This window comes from Chelmon rostratus, chromosome 14 (genome assembly GCF_017976325.1).
Source record: "Chelmon rostratus isolate fCheRos1 chromosome 14, fCheRos1.pri, whole genome shotgun sequence".
NCBI lineage: Eukaryota > Metazoa > Chordata > Actinopteri > Chaetodontiformes > Chaetodontidae > Chelmon > Chelmon rostratus.
Window position 1 is genome coordinate 24,809,399 of NC_055671.1, and position 24,646 is coordinate 24,834,044.

The 24,646-nt window shown below is 44.3% G+C and overlaps 1 protein-coding gene across 2 annotated transcripts in view; it reads right to left on the reverse strand.

Moving 5' to 3' along the window:
- Positions 1–24,646, reverse strand: part of zbtb16a (zinc finger and BTB domain containing 16a) — a 134,040-nt gene that overhangs the window by 63,764 nt on the left and 45,630 nt on the right. For both annotated transcript variants that reach the window (XM_041951767.1, XM_041951766.1), the window contains exon 3: positions 18,123–18,220. In XM_041951767.1, the coding sequence (XP_041807701.1) occupies positions 18,123–18,220 (98 nt within the window). The remainder of the gene's footprint in view (positions 1–18,122; positions 18,221–24,646) is intronic.

Here is a 24,646-nt window from a genome sequence, read left to right on the forward strand (position 1 = left end):
TCAATCAAGGGTTTATCATGAGAGCAGGAATATGCTCAGTACAGTACGTGCACTACTCGAGACCGCAGCCACGTTTTCATGGCCATAAAAGAATCATCAATTAAACACAGGTTGCTCTAAGTGTTGTCTTTTTGTCCCATGAACATCCAAAGCAAACCCTGCAGTAATTTGTCCAGGAGTTGCTGAGGTGTGTCGCCCTGGAACGGTGTGTTGGACCAGAAAGGCTAATTTTCAAACAATTATTAATAATTAGCTTTATTCTATGCATGCTGGGAAGGGAGACAGACAGACCTGAGACTCTGACCAGCAGTTGAACCCTTACCCCTGTGACCACCACACACTGTTGCCCTGCCAGCTGCTGGGAATCCAGCAATTGACATCCTCTTTACAGTGCTGTAAATGCATTTATAGTTCAAGAGAGGAAGGGATGAGATGGCTGCTGGATCGGGGCAGGAAAACTCATTTTGGCTGTCGTTAGCTGCCTGTGGGGAGGGGGGGCGGGCTGCTGCTGGTGGGCTGAGGTTTAAGGTGATTGCACCAAATCTAGACAGAAGCAACACTTGTTGCCCTGGCTTTTTATTCCCTTCGTCTGCAGTAGCAGGCAAAAACGACTGCCAAAGAGTGCTGGAGAACGAAGCCAAAGCCAAAGCTGAGACTTTTACAGGAGACACTGAGCTGCTGCTCATTAAAAACCCGCATGGTGGGCACACAATGCGTTCCCCCTGCTTCATGGCAGCATAGGCATTCTTGTCAGATGCTGAGGGAAGCTCGTGTCTGCTGCACGACAACACTTCTCACTGTCCCTCTGTCCGGCCACCTTTCTGTATACAGTGAAGGAAAATGGCCTCATGAGCAGAGAAATCATGGCAGGAGTTGTTGGATGGCCCCCTACACACTCTCCCTCCCTTTCCCCGGGTCAATAACCTGTAAAGATTTAGTGTTTAGGGCCCATTATTTCCTGCTTTCAAGTCACACATTGTCAAAGGCAATGCTGAGTTTATTAAGGCTGGAGTCATGGGGCCTGAGTGGAACGCTGGGAATACAGTGATCCCCTGGGTAGTAAAACTGTGACAAAGAAAAAAAGTAGAGAAGAGAGGAAACTGGATGAAAAACTCTAAACTGAAAGGAGGGAATTAAATATTGTTTATCTGCTCCTTGAAAAAAGTGATCAAAGTATTTGTAAAATTATCCAGACGACTAAAAGTCTGTGTTTCTGAAGTGTCACGGCGGGACGATCAGCTCGAGACGGCGACCGAAAGACAACGAGAACATTGCTAAACAATTGTTGATGTAAGTGAGTTCGACTCAGGAAGGAGGCCAAGCTGAGCCAACAGAAACAACTGGAGACGTGGCTGAGAGTGCAGATGATAGGATATCCAAATGGCTAAACAACAGGAAATGCTTGAAACATGCAGCTTTTTTTTTTTTTTTACTGCACTCAGGTGCATTGATTTACATACTTGTTTATTTTGTTTGATTCTGAAATCCTCTCTTCCACCCTGTTAAATCTTCCACATAAAACGTAATAAGTACGGACTTCAAACGGGCAAATCGGATCAATTAGGGAAATCTCACAACAAGAGCTATTTAGGGGAATAAACTTACCTCAAAATACCACAGAACTTGGATTCATCAAGCCTGCGTTATCTGCCAAATGACACCATGCAGAGGTTACTCGCTCTTTTCCATTAAGTCATCTGTTTTTCCCCAAATGGGGTGTCAGAGCGAGGATATTATTTGGTGAGCAAAGTAAAAAAAAAAAAAAGAAAGGATGAAGAAAATCCCCATGTTCAGATTCTGTCCAGACCCACAGCACAGATGACATTGAGATCCAATTAGTTATCATTTATGAGAGCCTGAGCTCAGCTCTCTGGCTGCCTTCATCAGCTGCTTTCGTTTTGAGCTACAATAAAGTTAAAAAGACATTGCTTACGGCATGCGCTGAATTATACATAGACACATAGAGGCCTAAATAAAGAACAGACAAGGAGGAACTGATTTTCACATCTTCTGTCCACTATAATGTTTGATAGTTTGAAAGCAAATCAGGTTGTCAGCAGGTCTGTAAAAAGTCGTAAATTATCTGAACGTTACTGTTAGATTTCAGATTAATTAAAAAAAATATCTGTTAATAATTTCTCTTTGAGCGACAGTGACGCTGTCAAACTGTTTGTGTTTGAGGGCCCTCTTCCTCCTGCACCCCCGTCACTTTGTGCACGGCCTCACGCAGCTATGGATATAGATACAGCAGAACTGATACTGTAGAGGCAATGACAGCTCCTGGCAGGCAGCCAAAAGTCGGGAAGTGTGTGTATATGTGTGTTTGGAGGTGGTGGCGGCAGTGGTGGTGGGGTGGGGGGTACAATCAGCTGAGGCAGAAATAGGCCAAATGGTGACTGTGCGGTTCAAAGGGTTCGCCTGTCCTCTGGAGCTGCTCTCAGTGGGGTTTTTTTCCTCTCTTGGCCTGCTGTTACCTTGTCGGTTTATCAGGGAAACTCTTCGCTGGACGTGCATTTAACTCAAATTCACATATTTATTGTGCATCTTTTTTTATTTTTTGGGCATTGTGTTGTGTCAATTAAATATAAAAAAGCTGAAAGGTGAAATGCATCCAGTTAAACGCATTATTTTCACTTGAAAATGGAAATTTGTCAATCCTGGTTACATTATAATTAATTAATACAGTACAATATAATATGGTCATGTTATTTCTAACATACACGTCTCCACTGTGGTTGTGAAAGAATGAATTACATCAAATAGCAACATATTACAAATTCTGTTATTTCTGCAGATTATATTCATGCAATGTCACTAAATTTAATGTTAGATTTTGACATTAATGTAACCTCTTTTAAACTTGCAGGCTAGTTTAATGGAAGCAAAGCCACGCCTGCATGAATCTGATATGCCCGAATTATGAAAAAGCCCCAAACAAACACGTCATTTTTAGTGACTTTGGCCCCAAAAATCTATTAAATATGCAGCTACTAACCAACCAGTTAAGATTTACTCGGTTTAGTATTATCATGTGAAGCTCTAATTTTGGTGAAGATGAAACTTTGATGATTTTTGTGCTTAACTGTGCCGCTGCGACCGGGTGAGACGCTTTCGATGTTTTCAGCTGGATGTGCTTTTTGATGTTCAAGGAGCAGATTTATTCACTTCAACCAAAGTGACAGAAACATCCCCAGTTTACCAAGAACTTTAAACATCTCTAAGGTTTCTGTAAGTCTGGAAGTGGGTGACAGTCTGACAGAAGCATCGTATTGGTGCAGCGAGCTCTTGTCACGCTGGGTACACTCATTATGTGTTTGTGCTCTTCATGTCTTTCAGTTTAACCCGCTGAGACGTGTTTGCATATTTAGTGGACATCTCAAGAAGCAAATGCTCTTATGTGCAGGTTCTTCTTTAAACCAGTTAATCAAGCAAACTGGTTTCGCGGTCAGTGCATGCAGACATAATGACGAACAGTGCTTTAATATTACTGTTTTGTTCACTTTATAGTGTTGTTTTGGCCGTCAGTAATAGTTTAAAGTTCCCTTTGTGTGATCATACAATGCACAGTTGATGTGATGCAGCATGCACTGAGGTGATGCCGCAGGATCTTCTCTGAACTGGTTTATCCAAAACCCCAAATTAAAGCCAGCTCCTAATACAACTATTGAAATTTGCTGATTTGGCGACCCCTGTGGTTACCGCCAGTAACTGCGATTAATGTTTTAATGATAAAGGTCCCGGAGTTGTGTTGGAAATGAGTTATGTATTGACTGCTGGAGGAGGCAAACACTTCAGTGCTCTGTCTGAGAGGCGACCTGAGATCAGCAACTGGTGGATCTGTTTACAGCCCAGCCAAACAAACCTGAGCCGGGGGGAATTTATAATAATCATGTTGTTTTCATAAAGACGTCAGCCAAGAATGTCATCTGAAATCATGATTGAATGTTGTCTTCCACATTTGATGGGATGAAAACGGAAAAAGGATTATCACAGACAGCAGAGAGATGACGGGAAACGAGGGAGAGAGGTGCAACCAAAGTCCGCAGTCTTAACCCCGAAGCCCCCCCAAGAATTAGAAGTTAAAGTATGGACGTTGATCATTATTCTTCATGCGCTTCAACACAGCCAATATCTAATTATCAAGTGAAAATGTGGTGCAGCCTCAAAGTTTGTGTCTGAAAGATAGTCAGCTAATAGTTGCAAATCAATACACCCTGAACCCCCGAACCCCCCTCCAAAATAAAAAAAAAAAATCATCTGGGGGCCATCCAAAAAGCCTGTTTACTCCTGGATTGAAGTGCTTTTCCCTCTGACCAGCCGTATTAGTATTCCGTGGTCACTTGCTTGTTTTCAACAGTTATAACACAATATCCATGCTTTGCTTTTATGTCGCACCTCCCAGAGGAATTAGCAGTATAAAAGCAATCCTTGTGTGTCCTGGCTACTTCCAGATGGCTTTGGGAGAGCTTTTATCTTCTCTCTCTGCCTCGCTCGCTCTGTCTCCTTTCACTTTCTCTTGCTTTCTTTCTTCCCCCCACATGAAAGTGCCGTCGGCAGATCTTTGCTTAGCCGGGTTCATTCTCTCTTCATCCGAAAATATAAAAGTTTCAAAGAGCATTTCATGAGGGAGCTCTTCCATAAATGGGATTCATAGCTTTCTAATCTGCGCTGCGAAATTGATCTAAAAAGTTTCCCAGAGCTATTGGCCAACTTACATAATGCAATAAAAGGTCGTGCCTGAGAGAATATTTACTTTTATTACCATTTGTGTCACAAACATTCCCCCCACTCTGTTTTCCCAGCTGGGACTGGAACAGAATCTAGATCCCTCACAAAAAAAAAGCATAATGACATTTCATTCAAATGTACAAACACAGTTTTAGCACGCAAAAGCAAATTTGGGACAAACTGTCGAAACAGTGAGCGGAAGTCTTGAATTTTCACAAACTAAGATGTAAAGATAAAAAAAAAAAAAAAAAAGGCAACACGCCTCCATAATCATTCACTCATCCGTCACATGGTGCAGTTAAGACATGTAAAATTCATCCGTCTGGCCATTTATTTAACACACCAGAGGCTAAACACAGCCTTGATTGAAGCCCTGGGCATGAGCGGCCCGGTAATCTAACAGGAGAATAAGCGAACAGGACATGTGAGCAGAGATGTGTGTGGATGTCGACCTGCCTAATTACACACACTGTCATGACACAATGAAAGAGCTGTCAAAAGTGAACGGCTGACTTCCATTTCTGCCGATGTCAGTGCATACCGGGGGCTCATTACAGAAACTGTGACAAGTGGTATAGTGAAAATCTAATAGGCGGCGTGAATGTATGACACACTGTTATATCATTAGCAGAACAGTGTTTTACTGTTGGGCGTAATGCTGCAGAAATCTGAGGCATGTTTCAAACAGGAACACGGGTTTTACTCTTTTTCTGCCAGGACTCTGTCACACGCTGCCTGGCTCACACAGCAACTCTCACTTCACTTTCAGGTGCGACTCCCCGTCCGGCCCGCGAGCAGGTGATGGTAACGACGCACACCGTGATGCACGGGGAGGCTCGTCGGAGGAAGAGCTGATCCGATGCGACAGTGAGTGTTCGGCAGGCCGACGGCGACGGAGCTTCGGCCGACCGGACGCTTTACAAGACACAGACATTTCACGCCTCCATATTAACACACATGACGGAAGGTCTGTGGCACTGAGACGCTCTGAATTAATCTGTACAGCGAAGACACGTGTTAGATGCACGTATTGTGTTGATCAGCTGAAAGTATAAAGAAAACAGCTGCAAATTAAATGTGTGGGGTACTAATAATTAATAATTTCATTAAAGGCCTGTTCAAATATTTCCCACCTTTAGTTCAATCGTACCCTGATTCCAAAAAAGTTGTGACGCTGTGCGAAACATAAACAGAAAGTGATCACCTGCTGATCCTTTATGACATAAACTGACCTGAAAACAGCACAAAGTCAATATGTTTAATGTCTGAGCTCATCAGCTTCACTGATTTTTGTAAATATCAATCATCAACAAGTTGTGACAGGAGATGCTAAAGACTGGGAAAGATGTGGAACGCTCCAAAAACACCTGTTTGGATCATTCCACAGGTAAACAGGTTGATTGGTAACAGGTGATAGCATCATGATTGAAAGGCTCAGTGGTTCACAGCGAGGTTCAACACTTTGTGAGCACGTGATTGGATGAAGAGATTAATACCTGGACTCAGGGACACTTCGTCCTGATTCTGTTTTTATTTGTAAAGAGTCCCGAATGTTTTGGATCGGGGTTGTAACTGTGTGTGAGAAAACCTGCTGCAGAAAACAAATTGTGTGTATTGCCTTAGCTTTGGCTTGCTTGACGCTTCACTAATAAATAAAGAAAACAGCAATAAATAACAATAATCAATAGATGATGAATAAAGGTACATTACCACACTTATCATAATTTTATTTATGTGATGATTTTGTGAATTTGTGTATTTTGATGCAGGCAGAAGTTTCGACAGTTGAAAATGAGTCATTCAATAATTCACTATGAATTGAAGCGTGTTTGTTGGAAAAATTAAAAAAACACTATCAGACTCCACTCAGTCTGACCTTTCATCCAGCTAATGACCATCATGCATTGCAGCGACAGGAAGTCTATGCAGGATGACAGTTAGACCAGCTGTGTTACTTTTTACAGTGCATTGTGGGATGCTTTGAGTCCATCATATAGAGTTTAATAATCATCCTGAGAGATTCTGACACTACATACCGGTGAAGGCATTTCTGTGTATCGTCACCACGACGTGAATGAGACGCTGATGCTCTCTGCTCGGGGCGGAGGAGAGCGGAGCAACGGCATCCTGGGAATTACGTGACTTCACTCCATGTGCTGCTTTTAATGATAAGGTGTAACTGGTCTGCCTCAACAGGTGCAGCAAAACAAACAGGTGACATGTGCCAGTACGTCTATCATACCTGTACATGCCCACATTGTCCCGAGAGCAGGTTTTATCAGGCTGGAAACACCTGAGGGCTCGGAGCACGGTCGGGAATTTATACTTTCCTTTTCTTTCACTTATTTGTTCTTGATGATTTGGATACGATTTGGATTTTGAGCGCTGCAGATGTACCTGCAGGGTTAATGTGTCGTGATGGTCACCGCGTTAGAAATGTGCTGATTGTGTCATTACGATCCATCAAGACACAAACGCTGCATGAAAAGCAGCTCAGTGTTCTTCTGTGAGCTGTCCTGGATACATGTCGCTGCGCCGTGTGTGTGTGTGTGTGTGTGTGTGGGTTTTACAGTCAGGCTGAATACACGCACGCCCGTTCACACACTCACAGAGCACAAAGCAACACAAATCCATACTAGCCACAGGCTCCTCTCCAATCTATTTTCTGCTCAGCTGGTTTTAAATGAAGTTATTATGACTCATTAAAATGCCCACAAGCTTGTGGAAGTCGGCCAATTACGATTTAAATTTAGCCTCCTGCTCTCACAACCTTATCTCCCCCTGTACTACCCACCTCTCATCGCTGCTTTTTTTCTTCCTGTTTCAGGAGGGGGGTGTTTGCAGAACATTCAGAAACCCTTAAATGACCCCCTGCCTTCCTCTCTCTCACACACACACACACCTGTACACGCATGTAGGCTCACTTTCCAATAATAATAATTACATATCAAAGAGAGACACAGAAAAACAAGCTAAAATCCAAACAGGGCTCATATCAACACGTGCTGTCCAGACACACACAGCGGCACCTCCTCCAAATGTGGCAGATACCACTAATTGCTATACAGAACTGCACAACTGGACCTCGCCAGTACCGCACGAACACACACTCTCACACACTCTCACATGCACGCTTTTAAGTCTGCACATAACTGAAGTTTTCCTTTCCTTTTTTAAAAAACTCAACCACACCAGACAGCATTTGCAAATACATTTCCTCGTTATGCACCGTTCGTTTCGCCATGCGGGCCGGCCGGGTTTGTCACACGCTGCTTTAAACGCCAAGTGCTCGGGAGCTGCGTGGAGAAGTTCTGTTACTTCCCTGCATAAAAACTTGTTTCTATGTCAGTATCTGACTGCACTGCACTACGCGGGGTTTCTATTTCTCCGGTAACTTGGCGAGTGCCTTAAAACCGAGACTTATTGTGTCCAGATAAGTGCCGTGGGGGACTCGCAATCAGCTCTGCCCTTCTGTCATCTGGACGCCCTGAGACAGTCTGAAGGACCCTCTACCTAAAAAAAGACACTCCCAGAATACCTGGAGACTAGACCGGGCAATTCCACCTGATCCTGCTTTAGCCCCCCTGAGCAATGTTCACTATTCAGCCAGTAAGAGCCCCCCAAAACACACACACACACACACACGACCTAATTTAACATCACACTCTGGAGCAAACAAATGTCTGCAGCCTGTGCATCTTCTTTCTCGTTTCAAGATAATGGTGAGCAGCATGTGTGTGCGTGTGTGCGTGTGCGTGTGTGTACAGCCTACCACAAGTGAGAGGGTGTGTGTTTTTATACGTGTGTACACTTGTGTTTACGAGTGTGTGCGTTCTACAGTATCATTCGAATTTCCAGGAGAGCAAATTAATTGGCAGCCTTTTGCAATAATTGACTTTTACCACACACACGCACACACACACGCACACACGCAAAACACATGCATCTAGCACACACAGCTAGCACTCACATCTCTCCCTCAGACACACACACACACACACACACACACACACACGCTGCTCGCTGACAACAAAGCTGCTGGGAGGAGGGAGGGATGATGAAGCGAATCCAAAATTCAATCGACTGTGTTCTTGTTTTGAGCAGAAGGCACAAAGTGTACTGTACTGAGAGAGGCCATAAAACTCTCACTCTCCACCAAAAAGAAAAAAAAAAAACAGCCTTTGGTAGACACACAGACGTTTCAGCAATCACCCTCCATCAAAACACTTTGTCTCGCATACAAAAATAAGACTTGGCATCAGAGCGGAATACCAAATCAGGCCCATTAAGGGAGCACAGGGGCACTCGCTACTTAGCAACCAAAAGGATTTAAAGCTGCAATATCCCTGTAATAAAAGGAATAAGATCAAGTCCTCCTGTTTTTTCTTCTTGTCTGAAAATAGAGAGGGCTGAAAAGTCAACTTTGAGCTGTCTAACTTTCTGATTGACAGGCATTAAGAGTAACAGATACTGCAGTAATTTGATTACATGCTAATCTGCTGGAGCTGCTCGTTTGACTAAAGCTGATCACTTGTGGAAATATTTCATGAGTGGTAGTTATGCTTGAGGGAGGATTCGTCTTTTTCGCGTCTTGTAAATACGTGTTGATCATCGCACGGATGATCAGAAATTGTGTCCAGATATTTTATGATTAAAGGTATTTTGTTGGTGGTTATTTGGATTTTGACCATTAAAGGAAGCAGATTTGCTCATGACTGCACAGCATTAATATATATATGTGCTAGCAAACAATTGACCCACTGCTTTTCTATTGATTGCATTTAATAACTTGAATAATTTGTTCTTTATTTGCATTGCTCCTTGTGTTTGTAGCTATTTCGGCTTTAATGTGTTGCCTTGTAAAATGTAATTGCACGTCTAACGTGTCGGACCAATAAGTGAGATCGACCTTCTCACGATGCCGATGACAGCTAATGAAAATTCACCACAGCCAATTAGATTTACACACTTATTTAAGTATGAAGTGCTCATGTTCTGGCTGCAGTCACATTATAGCATCAATAAATGAATCACGTGCTCGTTTTGAGACGACTGACAAACAGGATCATTGTCCAAAAGACTGACGGCCATTAAATCTACACTTTTACAAATCAGCAGATGAGAAAACAGTCAGAGGCAAACTTTGTCCGGCCTCTATCAGCTGGTGGACGGGGACAAGGCGACAAATGGAGAAATAATTGTAAATATTTATCCTCGTTAGGTGAGGAAAGGGACAGGGAGTGACGGCGTTCGTGGGAAATGTGCAGAATTTTTAGGGCAAATGATGCAACTGAAACGGGGTGGAAGCTAACAATGGACAGCGAGGATACAGAAACTAATTTATTATGAGACTGAAAATCTGAAGCTTAAACCCTCAGAGGCTGAAGCATGTAGAAATATATAATAGAATAAAAACATACTCAGAATTTTGCCTGTAGTGGAGCTTAAAAATAAAAATACTGTCCTGAAGGTGGCGCTAGAGAAAAGGGTTCATCCTCAGGCCAGCCTGCAAATTATGCCTCTTTTGGACAAGAGAGCCAAAGTCCTGATATCATTTTAAGGCTAGCTGCTGTTGCACCAGCTTGCATCACTCAATGTAATCTCTTGTCGGGGGTTTCAGGAACAAATGAAATGTGTTCCTGGAGTCCAGCGTCCACAAGACGGACGAGCAGAAAGACGAGACAACATGGCCACCGCGACTGCAGCCCCACGCCTCGCCGCTGGAAAAGATTTTGCACCTGTAAGTATGAGCTGCTCTGCGACGACATGCTACCACACATATTATTATTAGAGTGAGACATCCTTTGCTAGAAAGTGACACGTGTCTCAGTTAATGTCCACACGGCCTCTTCCAGGAAGGCGGCTACAGGTGTCAGGCAGAACCACGCTGGGCTAAATGACATTTAAGCCAACATCCAGTCGACCTGGTCGGCCGCAGCATCGTCGCTCACGTACTGTTCAGGCCCGGGCTATTTTTATTTTTAATTTCTTTAAAAAACGCCGCTTTTCCAAGAAGCCCGTGGCGCAGGTACACCGAGTTCTGCCTGAGGAGTGCAGCTGCTCAGAGCAACACGCTTCCACTGAAGTCACATTTGCTGAGGACAGAGGCCTAACAAGTCCCGCCCACCCCCCCCTCTCCCCGGCTCTGGCAGGGAAATAAAAATATCAGTCTGACAGCGACGGCCGAGGCTACAGTATATAGGTTGACCTGCGTGTTGTGTCACCCCCTGCTCGTCTGTCCCCGACCTGCCCTCCTTCTCCTGTAATACAACCCAGTTGAGATCTGTCCAGCTGCATAATCCCTCCGGTGTTTGGAGCAGTAAATCAACAGGCCGGGGGAAGTATTACAAGAAGTGCAGGGGAAGGGGGGGTGGTGGGGGCTTTAAGTTGCAGAGAAGGAGTAATGTTATGCTACTAAAGCATGAGCCACCGCTGTTTATCCGCTCTGTCTGTCACCCTGTGTTAATGTACCCGAGGAAGCAGTGGTGATGTGTGTGTGTGTGTGTGTGTGTGCGTGCACGTGCATGCAGGACAGAACATCAGCTGCCGTAAAAAATGTACATGCAAAACACTTTGGAGCACACTTTATTTTTTTTTTCTGAACTACTTCTTTTCCTACTACTTGCTTTTAATAGCACTTTCCCCCTGCCACTCCTCCCTCCCTCGAGTCTCCTGTCTCTCTTCTCACTCATGCACACACACAGACACACACACATGCACAGACACACACACACATTTAGGAATTTGTGGCCTGGAAGGCAGTCAAGTTTCATTAATTTCTGGGTTTGGGTACAGTACAGTGTGTTCCTGGACTCACATCTGCGAGCGATCATAAATGCTGGAATGCTGGCAGAACATCCAGACCTGCCGGCACAAATATGTCGTCATCACTGTGAGGGAAGAACCGGCACGGCGCCAAAACAGCCGACCAGCCGACAGCCAAACAGCCAAACAAACGCCACGGAGCTAGAAACGCAGACAAAGAGCAATGGGAAAGCAGCACTCCCGCCTCGCTGCGTTCATATCCAAATTCTTCGCATTCTTCCTCATCTAAACGCTTCGGACATTTACGTGGGCATTTCACTCCCACGCTGATTGGGATCAGATTGGAACAAAGCTTTTAATTTTTGGGAGCCAAGATGAACATCTGGTCAGGGACAGCAGGGAAACTGGACTTCTGGCAAACTGTGGAGCATTTACAATAATGTTATTTAATGTGTTCTGTTCAGGTCAAATGAGCTACAGAACAACATATAAACAACTACTAATAGTGGGGATTGTGGTGTAATTTTCTGTACTACCACCGGGGCGGCGGTGTCGTCACAAATTTTCTATTTCGACACACAGTGGCTTTATGTAAGCTACCTATCCCGGATTTTCTTTTTTAGCATACAGCCCACTAACAGGGAACATAATGCTATGCTACCAACTGAGGTGTCGTAAAAGATAAATTCCCTTCAGGCTGGTTAGAAACGTTATTCTAAACTGCAAACCTCACTCTGGAAATACACTGTACCGGCTGACTAATGCACAAACCAAACACAGGCATACCAAACCGATGAAGCCTGTGTGACACACCATCACACAGCGCTAGCATATGACCCAGAATGCCTGGAGATTATCAAGTAAAGGCATGTTTCCATCAATAATGAAGGGACTCTGACAGAGTGTGTTTGTGGGTAAACTGCGATCGAGCACGATGGCTCACGAGACCAGCCGGGTCTCAAACAGCTCGCTCACTGCGAAGTTCAATATTTTGTCTCTGGTGAGAGTTATTATATTGTTGCACAGGGCAGCCACCTCTGCTGCACGACTACACCTCCCACGAAGTTCACACAACCGGATCTGGAGCTGTTAGCTGTTAGCCGAATGCTAACAAAACCATCACTGTTAAACTCTGTTAAAATGATAAAGTGCTCTTCACTGAAAACTGGGCTTGACATGTGTGCAAAAAATACCAAAACAATGTTTTGAATACCTGCAAGTATAAACGTGTTTTAATCCCCTTTCCAGGGAAACTGCTCAGCAAATCAGAGTAAAATAAAAAAGACACATCCTCTCCGAAGTTTGAGTGTTTTCTCATTTAGAGCAGGCGGTATTTAAACTGTTCGTGCTTGAGAATATAACTAAGCAACAATGCCAAATTTCTGTGCACAAAGGCAAGCAGATCCACACGCTCTGTACTTAAATACCCCTTCTGGTTCCCTCACTGGCAGGCGAAACATTACAGAGAGCATCCCTCCATTCATATATCATCACACCGCGCCCTTGAGCAAGACGTTTAGCCCGAGACTGCTGGTTAAATAAGACGGATCTTTTTTAATGTGCTTCAGGTCTCGCTCTCACACACGCACACGGTGGGCTAATCCAGGAACTCTTTACTATGTATACGTACTGTAAACAGAGGATTAACGCTCTTAAGCTATAAAGGCAGCGAGATGAAAAGTTGCTGCGAACAGAGATGGCGATGCGGGTGTTCGGGCAGAGTCTTATTGGTAATCTTATTATGCTGCATCGGCTTGCTCTGAAAAAAAAAAACTGAATCATATCAGTCTGGTCTGGTCTTGTTTGATGAGCTTCAACACCCACACACACACACACAAACACACACACACACCAGATTATTTTTGATACTGTGGATAAAACTGTTTGATTGATCCTTTTTTTTCGACGGTGAATTCACATCCGGTGCCTGTTTGAAGCCTTCCAGCTGAATTCATTCTAAACTTCTGACTTTTACTATATGAATTAATATATTAGTGAGTGCAGATATTCAAACACTGAGTGTTACAAAATAAGCACAGCTGTTTTAATAATTTTAATAAGAGCGACAAACGGACGGAGAGGAGGACAAACTTCTCAGATGCTGAATATTGTTTGAACACGAGCAGCTGAAGAAGAACTTTGGTTTAATGTTATAAAGTCTAAAAACGAGGTTTATGAATCTGAGCAGACGTCCAACATGAACTTTAGATGCTGGACTAGTTTTTGTACTCTACGGGCACATTTTGGTCAGCACATAAAAAGCACTGTGGTTCAGCATCCAGCCTGAGTTTTGATTTCATTCAGAATTACTATTATTATTCTGGGGTTTCATTGTGGTTTAACTGCTGTTTCGGGCCTGGAATCAAACACAGTTTCAGGCGAGAGAAAGTATTTTTCTGCATGAAATTGGTGAAAGTTTACAAATATTGGCGTTATTGTCCGTTAAAGAGCTGCTTTCGCTGAAAGAAAACCAAATCTAGGACCTCCGAATGCACCCGAAAGGGGCTGAGTCACAGCTCTCCACCCTGCTTGAACCCCCATCTGCAGGCTTTGGCTCAGCAAACGCTGTCAAACACTAAACGTCAGGCGGAGATTAAAAAAAAAAAAAAAACAACAACGCGGAGAGAGGACCGAGGCAGAACGAGACGAGAGGAAAAAATAGCTGGCACAAGGTAGACTGTACATACTGTACCCTCAGAGGTGGCAGGCAGCCCAGACTGGCGAGCCGCCAAGTCCAGTACAACAAGCACAGAGAGGCAGACAGACAGAGAGACAGACAGAGGGACGGGCGGACAGACAGACAGAGAGTGAGAGACAGAGGGGAAAGCAGAGAGGAGGGTGGAGGCAGCAGCAGCAGCGGCTCTGAACCGCTCCACATCCACGACGCGCTGCGCATACCAAAGAGCCTCTCCACTCTCTCACCTCATCTCCCCAATATTCTGTCTGTTCTGAGGCGAGCTGAGGGATGATGGCGGCGGCAGAAGAGGAGGAGGAGGGGGAGGAGGAGGAGGAGGGGCTGAGGTTGAGGGTTTTGGGACTCGGTGAAGTGTCATCATTACAGAGAGACACGATAAAAATCGAGACGCGGCGTCAGACCGAGAAAAAACCTTGAAAGTCAAACGGTGGAGGTGGAGGTGGAGGAGAAAAAAAAAAAAGACAACAGAAAGTATGAAAGGAGCCTCGCCTCAGTGCCGTCTCCCCCCCTAACCGTCGCTCGTCTCCACAGAAGCGCTCGTCTTGCCTTTTACGCCAGACCAAAGCGGCGATGAATCGACGCTGATGTGTGTAACAGCGCAGGTTGATGTCGTGCGTCAACGCGCGCCGCTCGGAAAGAGGAAAGAGAAAAGGAAAAAAAAAAAAGTTTGTGCACTTGCTGCCACTGTAGCTAAAAATACACTGCCCACATCTTCCGCTCAGTGCTTCTCTCAAGGTGGAGTGTGTGGTTCTTCCTCGAGTTTTCAATGTTCTCCTCTTTCCATTTGATCTCCCATCAACACACTTTCACCTTCTGTCAGCGGGTACACACTGCCGGTTATTATTAACCTGTTGGTATCGTAGAGGATCTCTAAATGATCTGCTTCCTATAGGAGATCTACTCTGACAGCAGCGAGCGCCTCCAGGAACAAGTGTTTATGTTATGACTTTTCATCCAAATCATTTTCACACTTGTGTTTTATTAAAGGAGTGATCGTGATCTCGCTCTCTTCCTGAACTCTGAGGCAAATTAAACCTCATTTAATCTGTCTGCAGAGAAACGCTTCAGAATACTGTCAGAATCTGAACCATTCATTTACTTCCTTTGTCCCTTTTAGATGCAGGAGGCAGCTCTGAAAGCTTTTCATCCCTGATATTATTTGTCACTTTAAATTAATGAGCTTCGTGAGAATAAACTGATGCTTTTTATCACGTTTATCCGTCTGCATGCGTTGATTCAAGTGAGGCGCTTTAAATACGAGACTTCTGGTGACTCCTATACAAAAAATAGATCAAATAAATAATAATATAATAATAATTAAAAAATCAATATATCAAATCATTATGAAGACATTTATGTAGTTTAAGTTAATATATATTTATGTACAAAATTACATTCAACAGAAAATGAAAGAAAAAGGCCTTTTCTGCCAAAAGCCTCAGTTTTCCTGAAAAAAAACCTAATTTTTCCGAGTAACTTTTTCTTGTGTACTTCTACTGCGACTGATATCAGCACTGCTACCTTCACTCATATTATTTGTACAATCTCTGGTGTTTACTGCATTCACTATCACTACCGCTACTACTGGTGCTGAGCTCACACCAACTGCAACACCTGCATACTGTACGTCAGAACGGGGCTCCAGTGAATATTAATACTACAACTAGTACAGACACCAAACACCAATGTAAGTTTGGGTTCGTCAGTGGTTTAACTTGGAGCCACGTTACAACCAGAGCGTGGCTCTTTAAGGCCCATCTCTACTGAAGCATGCAGAGAGCCACACACACACACACACACAAACACACACACACACACACACACACACACTGCAGGAGAAGGGCAACATGTATCTGAGCATAGCTTAGCTTCAGCTCTGACACAGCTCCTGAGTGAAAGAAAACTTTGTGCTTACTTTTGCCACTGAATTGCATAATTTGATGTTGGACAAAGCAGCAGCCATGACGGAGGCTTCTGGGGCCGGACGCTATGTCTGACACATTCGCGAAACATTCGGCATCCGACGTATTTTCGTGACAGAGCTCGAGTCTTTCGGCTTTAACGCTCGAGCGAGGAGCGCATGTATGTGCGGCGGGGCCTGTGAGAACGGGGCGTCACTTTAAAACAAACAGTGAATATTTCCTCTGAGTAACTTTTGTGTTTGACGCGCTGAGATGTGCGCGGAGCCAATTCACTGGCACAGCGTGAGTCTGTCATTCATCTGTGTCACAACAGAGCCGGGGTGTCAGCATCCGTCTCGTTCGTTGTTTAAGTTTTTGGTGAGATGCGAACAAACAAATGATCCTGGAAATGATCGTTTTCTGCCCGCTGACAGTGGCTGACAACGACAATGACTGCGAGCAGACGATTCAGACCACTTCCTGTGTCCCACTGTGGAGGGCTCCGTTTCTGGGCCGACATCAACACATGGATTTGGGATTTCGCGTGTGCAGAAGGGGGTTCCCTCAGAGGTCCCATGGCTTTTACAGTGTCTCAATAAACCATCTGCACTTAGAGCCTCAGGAGTGAGGAGCTTTTTGCTGCCTATAAAAGACGGTCCGTGCCATTAAAGCAGTGCTGCGCTAAGTAGGCTCAGAGCACAGGGACTGCTGCCGTGTGTGTGTTCGGGGGCGGGTGTAATAGTGTCAGACTGGACCAATCAATGTGTCCTGTGTTCTGACTTCTGCTGCCTTTTCAGACCTCTAATGTCACAGAGGTTTAGGATGACAGGATGATGATGTGCAGGCACCTCTTTGGTTAAGTTTCCCAGAGCTGCTCAGCTTTACTGGACCCAACACTTATTTAATCCACAAATCACCGAAACTGGGTTATGCTCCACATTCTCACATTCAAAACTCGTATATTTATAGTGAGATAAAGCACATGTAAGGCATCATCCCTTTTATTCAGCTCTCAGGCTGCAGGAACTTCAAAGTTGTAAATATATCATGTAAGACGCTGTTTCCAGTACCTATGTATTGTGCAATGTTTTTATAATGAATCACTCTGAAGCTGTGAATGGTTGTAAACCAAATTTGTAGGATGCAAGAGTAAAAGCTTGAGTCAGCCTTTGCTTCCGGGGATACGAGTATAAATCTGCAAGAAAATGAGATTCACTCTGCCTTTAAAGGACCATGCCGGTGTTTTTTACATGAACTACATATACTTAACTTTAATCATTTAAATGATTTAAACTATGAAAGGCAGCTTGCTCATTTCAGGACTGAGAGCAGTGAGGTCACGTCCACAGCAGGGAGACGAAATGTAGGAAGATAAAGATTTATGGAAAATTTAGGTAAACAGTGAAATAAAAAAGAAATCAAAATAATGGCCGCCTTTGGTGGCTCATGAAAAAAGCCTTCGGGTGTGGTTGAACTGGAGAATTTGGACTCCTGACCTCAGGAGCTCTGAAATCCTGGCATCAGGCCTGTTTGGCTTTGGAGAACATCAAGCCCAGTTTTACTTTCGGCAGAACTCCAGCTGCTTTGGAAGGTCGTGTGGTTGTAAATGAACAAAGTAATACAGTTATAAAGTGCAGTAAAATGAAAGTGAACCAATAAAAAACACATTTGAAGAAAACAAACATCTGCGGCACGCTCTGGAGCGTGCTGTAGCTGTTTGTGATGAATAGGTTGAAACATGAAAAAGCATCAGCGTGGCCCTTAAAGGAGCCGCTGGACGACCTCAGACGTTCATTCGGATTTTAATCCGGAGTTTAACAGAGCTGAAAATGATCAGAATTCACTGGATTTTGTTTTGTACCTTTACATATAATGCTAAAATGAAACTGCACGGAATAGAAGCCATGAACGCTCTATCGTTCCCCATCAGTCACTCCTTACAGTAAGCCCAGAGCTGAGACCTGGAGGCGCTGCCAGCTCCACAGCGATCACAGAGCGGGCTTGTGGTTTTTGGGTTGGTTTGATTTCCTTACCTGAATGAGACAGCAAATGCATCCGTAGGCGGAGGCTGTCCAGGAAGCTCTTCCCACACAGCTCACAGCCGTAGGTCTTCATTCCACTGTGCATCTTCCTGTCGACAGAAAGCACAACGAACACGTTACCGCCTGGACCCCGTTCGGCGACGCCGTTTTCAAGCTTAACGTGCACACACGTGTCGCTCAAACGGACGCTCGCGTCCCTTTCACAGCTCTTGGCTAATAACTCCAGCACAAAAAAAGTTTTGCAGTTTGAAAGGAAGCGTCACACTGCGTCAATCATAACATCAGCACATAACAATAACCATCAGTGTAACAAGCCGTCCGGCCGCCACACGTATTCTTCTGCAGGGAGCAGCAGACCGTGACACGGCGCTGTAAATCACGAGGCTCTGTTCAAGCAGAGGCATTATCAGGTCCCTACATCTCGAGTGCTGCAGATGGATAAGGAGCTATAAAGGGAAATAGAATGATTTATTCAGGCAAACACTTAAAACAGCTACTTAGTGTTATGAACCATTTATGGGCCAGTTTTTTGACTGCTGCTCTCTAAACTATGAGGTGATGTGCAGCTTGAAGCGAAATCTGATGTGCAATGAATTGCCTTTTCCCAAACAGACAGTCATTAGGCTGTAACATAGTTTAAGTGCACAAGGTCAGACAAGACTAAGGTTCAATATTTGATTATGTGGAAAAGGCCTTGAAGGTTAGGTAACTAAATAACATCTGACAACAGAAAGTCTGGCCTCATGTCTCTCTCTGTTACGAAATCCTCAAAGACCCCACGGCTCAGTACAAAGCATATTATTCTTGAGAGATATCTGAAAGCGCTCTAAAGCAATTAAGGTGACACGAATTGCCAAACAACTGCCACAGTGCCTTAAACCTCCCGAGAACTTCAAATACCTCGCCTTGAGTGAGACACACAAAGGCACACACTCCCACAATTGTAATGATTGTTTGTCAAGCTGGTGCCGTTTCAGATTTGGCACATTTAATCTTCCAAAATGTTGCTCTTCCGCACCGTGAGGCTCCAAAACGAGCGCCATCGCTTTGATAATAAAGCTACAATCAGGTTAAATCAAATTGGAGGCATGTGGCGAAAACCGCCTCTGATAACTCTTTGAGCTAATGAGAAGGCTTCGGTTTGACTTGCATGTTTCTACATTTGAATAATGTCGAACGCTTTGATGCAAAGCTGGAAAAAAATGTGCACAGGACGGGATTGTATACTCAGGTGAGCTCATGCTTCTGGCAGACAAAAACGAGGAATTCTCGGGGAAACAATGCCCTTGATAAGAGATCTGCTCAACTCGGGCGAGATGACAGCCATCCGTCTTCACGTCTCTCAACAGAGCCGCAGAGGAGGAGGTGGTGCCACTCTCCCAAAACATGACTGATTGATGTCAGATGTCGAATGCAAATTGATTTACAGCTCTCTTTTGTGCCTCGAGAGGGGCTGGAAGAGACGGAGCGGGGAAGAGACCGAGACAGACACCGAGAGATTATAGCGTGTATCATGGCAGTGGCTGCACAAATTATTAAGCAATGAAGTCTGCTATGACTTCAGTGACAGTTAATTGCTGCAAAACATCACTGAGATCTGACAGAGAGGCGGCGAAGAGCTGAGATTTAAAAAAAAAAAAACGCAGGTGGGTTGAAGAATTCCTCATGGTTGCTGAGTTTGTGGACAGAACCTGGAAACTAAAGGCAGAACGGCGGCCCTTTGGCAAGCAGCGAGTAATTAAAAGGCCCTATAAAAGCCAAATGCCCCCAAAACGGAGAGAGGGACACTTGAAAAGCCAAAAAGGGAGAGAAAGTGACACACAGATGAACGCCACAAGTGAGAGAGGAAACTCTTAATCTGTCGGATATCAGTCTGCGACGGCATTCAGTCCAGGATTTAATGTACTTTAATGAAAAATTTCCTGCTTTTCCCAGAATGCCCTTCCATAACCAGCAGAGAAACCAGAATCTGTCGCGTTCAGTCAAAAGCAGGCTGGTGTGTGTGTGCTTATACATATAGGTGGACAAATCAATAGCAATTTCCTTACAGCTGCATTGCATTCTGGTCTACTGAGGCAACTGCCGGTGGACAAACTGCCATCTCTGGAACCCCTACGCTGCAATTCTCCCCCCCAGAATAACTCCTTCAGGTTTAAACTGTGGCGGAGCACAGACTGACGTTTAGCCCCGATGCTTCAGGCAGATAAAAAATATCTTAAAGTAATTTAGTTTTTGATGAATTACCCACACGAATGACACAAATTCACCAACAAACCAGCAAACGGACAAAGGAATGGAACGGGGCTTTTCCTCCCGGGATCGCGGGCGATGTGCTCACACACTTTCACTCTGATAAGGGGAAAACACACGCGAGCGGTAAACCTGAACACAACACACACAGAGCACAAAGCCTTTCAAAGGCCTTTTGTGTCCCTCCTCAATCTGACCATTGTGCCCCCCAGACAGAGCACTGATAAGGTATGGATGGACTTATTAAAGCCACTAGAAGTGGAAGCAACGCCGTGTATTTCCACCGTAGATGTAGTGTTGATGAGCAGAGCGCGCCGTGTATGTCCCTGGCTCAGTGTTAAATTTAAACGCAGTCGCGAGCACTCCTCACTGAAACAGCACATTACTCGATGTTCAACAGGACGGTAACAGCACCTGTTCCAGCAGTTCAGGCTGTTAAAGGGAAGGTTTGAAGGCTGTCCTCCTGCAACACTAATCACATCCTTCCTTTTAGCATCTAAAACGATGCGTTTTTTTTTATGAAAAGCAATGACAGAAACATATCAGAAAGGGACAGAGATTATGATAATATTAGCTACAGCAGCTAATGTACAAATTATATTGCAGCAGGGGCCAAACCGTGGCTCGGCCCAGCGCTGGCCTCCATCCAGCCTGCTCGCTTTCCAGATTCATGCCAGACTCGCAATAAATAATACACCAAAACTAGGCCAAGAACAGTATTCCAATTTCCAGCTGGTGACAATGGCTAAAAGCTAGCCTGAGCGCGGCTAGCGGAGGTTATTCTCAGCCCAAATGGGTCCCGTTTGAGCCAGATCACATTTGATCCTGTGGGACCAGAACACAGCTGAGTGTGTTAACATTACGTTTCTGTACTGGCTGTAAACGCCGCTGACGGCTCGGTCTGCCACAACTAAGAAACATAGAGATGATAAGAGATGTGTTTCTGAAACAATGACAGTGACTCTCAGGTACTTTAAACTAGCAAATAAGCCGCGAAACCAAAGGCGCCGTGTGAGATGAGCGACTTAGAGCATGATCAGCAACCGCAACACTAATGAAATACACTAAACTGCAGTCAAACAAAGGCGCACACACACCAAATACAGCAGAATAATATTCAACATTCGACAACAGCCAGTGTTTGAGGTGTGTTTTATACTCTTTGAAAAGCTTTGTGTGCCTAAGCAGAGTTAATATTATACCATAATTCAGCATCAACAATGTTTAACGATATGTGAAAGGATTCTAAAATATTTTGTCTCAGCTCAGTGATTTAGCTCAGATAGACACACACATACACACACACACACACACTCAAATCCCATCGTAACTGTGTGCTTTCATGTTGTGCGATGAGAGGTGTGTGTGTGTGTGTGTGTGTGGTGGGTGGGAGCTCAGGGAGGGAGGGAGGAAGGGTGATTTGAAACAGACTGACTGTAGCCATTAAGGAAGTTCACATAAAACTCTCTCAGGCCATTTACTCAGTTAATAATCGACTTTGTCCAACAGTCACTTTTGACAACGGCAATAAATTTTAAATTTATGTCAACAAAACATATGCTGATCACCTCGTGCCGTGTGCTTCCTCGTAAAAACCTGCCCAACCACGGGCTGCCTGAATGAAAGCGTGCGTTTGAAATGTGAGCCGATTACAGGCCCGGGTTATTGAGCCGTAACAGCTTGCCTCGTGTAATTCAGAACTTTTTCCCCCCATTTTGCCTCTGGACTCGGCTCGCCATACATCATAACTAGCGCTGCATTTAGTGAGATGAAGACCCAAGCTTCCCACCTGCCCCTCTGAATGTAATATGAAACCGTTAAGAAGGTCAAAATAAGGTGATGCTCTGATACAACCCCGATTCTGAAGAAGCAAAACATAAATAAAACAGGATGTGATCACCTGCTGATCCTTTCTGAGAGAAACTCACCTGAAAACAGCACAAAGTCAATATATTTAATGTCTGACCTCATCAAATTCATTGATTGATTGTTGTAAATATGTGCTTATACTTCTGAATATGATGTTTCAAACACGTTGGGACAGGAGCAGCTAAAGACTGGGAAAGATGTGGAACGCTCCAAAAACACCTGTTTGGATCATTCCACAGGTAAACAGGTTGATTGGTAACAGGTGATAGCATCATGATTGAAAGGCTCAGTGGTTCACAGCGAGGATGGAGCGAGGTTCAACACTTTGTCAACACGTGATTGGATGAAGGATGTTCCTGCATGGACTCAGGGACACTTCAGGAAACTGCTGTCGGTAAACACAGTTTGTTTGGAAATGATTGATTCTCGTTGTGTTTACGCAGAGTAGCAGCGTTTTCAGGATCAGAGTCGTTCTACACGCTGCAACAAATAAGTCTAAACCTCCACGGTCCTTTGATGGCTTTGAGTCATCCAGATCTCGTATGATTGGGCTTTGACAGAGGCCGTGGAGCTCCTGCCAAACCTCATTAAATCAAATGACTGAGCTCGAAAACTCCTGCTGATGCTCTCATCAGCTCGCATCACCGTTTTATATCACCAAACTGTTTGACTAAAAAGAAAAGGCGAGTAGAGGCACGCTTGATGACTCGCACTTATTCCTCATTGCCTGCCTAAAATCTATTTCTCCCTCAGCAGCCTTGAGCGTTGTTCTCCATCCTCATCCATCCTTTCATCTTTTATTTTTCCATTTCTCCTCTCCATCCTCGGCCCGTGATGGCAGCCATAAAACAACCTGAAATGATGTTCGTAAATAAAAGCTTTGGAGGGAGAGGAATGGGGGGTTCAGATGGAGAGAAGAAAACACTAAAAGATAAAAGGAGGCAATTGATAAGAGGTGGTAAATTGAAGAAGGGCTGTGTGGTGTGAGTGCGACTGTTTGTTCATTAGTTCTGTTGGTCAGAAGGAAAAGAACTGATAATTGGGGAAAGGAGGCGACTGAACAGAGCAGAGGGATGGAGAGCGTCTCATGAGACATTTGTTGATGATAGAAAGGAAATTCACCTGCAACCCTGTTTATATCTCACATTAGCTATTAGCTTAGCATAACAGGAAATGAAATCTTAACTCATTTCTCGTTTCTAGTTTTCTTACAGCTGCATATTGACAACGGATCAAACGATGGTGTCTAACAGGAAAGGGGTCTCTCTTACTGACAAACCCACGAGAGAATTAGTTGCCGTCAGCTTTCGGCAGCTTTTTAGCCTCTTTTAACAGGAGGCAGGCGGCTGTTTTCGGTGAAAAAGCTTCAATATGCTAATGGTGCGCTAAGAAACAACAGAAGAAGTTAGCGACTGGCTGCTGAAAACTGTTGAACCGTCAGGAAAGAGGCAGATATTTTTCCCAAACAGAGCTAAAACGAGAGAATATTAACATTGATCAGATGGTCCAAATGAAAGCTAAGGTTTATTATCAGCATTATTATTATAATTATTAATAATTATTAGAACACAAACACTAATTATTATTATGATAATTATAATGATTGCAATCATAATAATAATATAAGACAACACTGTTTCAGCTTGATTTCCTGTTTATTTAAAGCCGCCGTCTCAGCTTCAGTCTAAAACTAGCGAGCTAACGAGCTAAAAGCCAAACAATCATAAAGAACAGCCTTTATTCAGCTAACAGCTGACTGACTAACTGATGTATCTGGTGATATGAACATGCTGTTTACTTGTACTTCACAGCAGGAAACAAAGCAGTTTGCACAGAATTTGAGATTTCTTGACTTTTCCCGTCACATTTTCTGTTTCTGGTTGTAGACCGGCGCTCGTTAACATCTTCGTCCGCGTGGTCGTCTTTGAAGCGTGACCTCAGTGACTGCGCTTTTAAATATTAAACATTCAAGATGCAGACGCACCTACAACGCGAAGCTAGCATCAGAACAAAGAGCGGCAGCAGAGCGTGCAACGTGACTTCAATAGCAAACACAGGTCAATAAGCATGGAGCTCCAACGCAGGCCAATAAAAAGACTTGAGTTTTAAAAATGATCCATGATGTAAGTGGGATAATGCACCCTGGAAGGACGAGCCGACCGACGCTGCATCCATTTGGGGATAAAAGCCGAGGGTCGGAAAGGACCACTGCCTCACACACAACCCCCTGTCATGGTGAACAAAGGCAAAATGATGCACGAGGCGATTCGGTGACACTATGGTGGCTGATCCTAATGTGGCCATAAGTGGCGCAGTGTGCCGCCGCCACCTCTTATTTTGGTTTTCTGACAGCGAGAGACGGAGAGGAGGAACGGAGGACTTTTTTCACTGTGAAT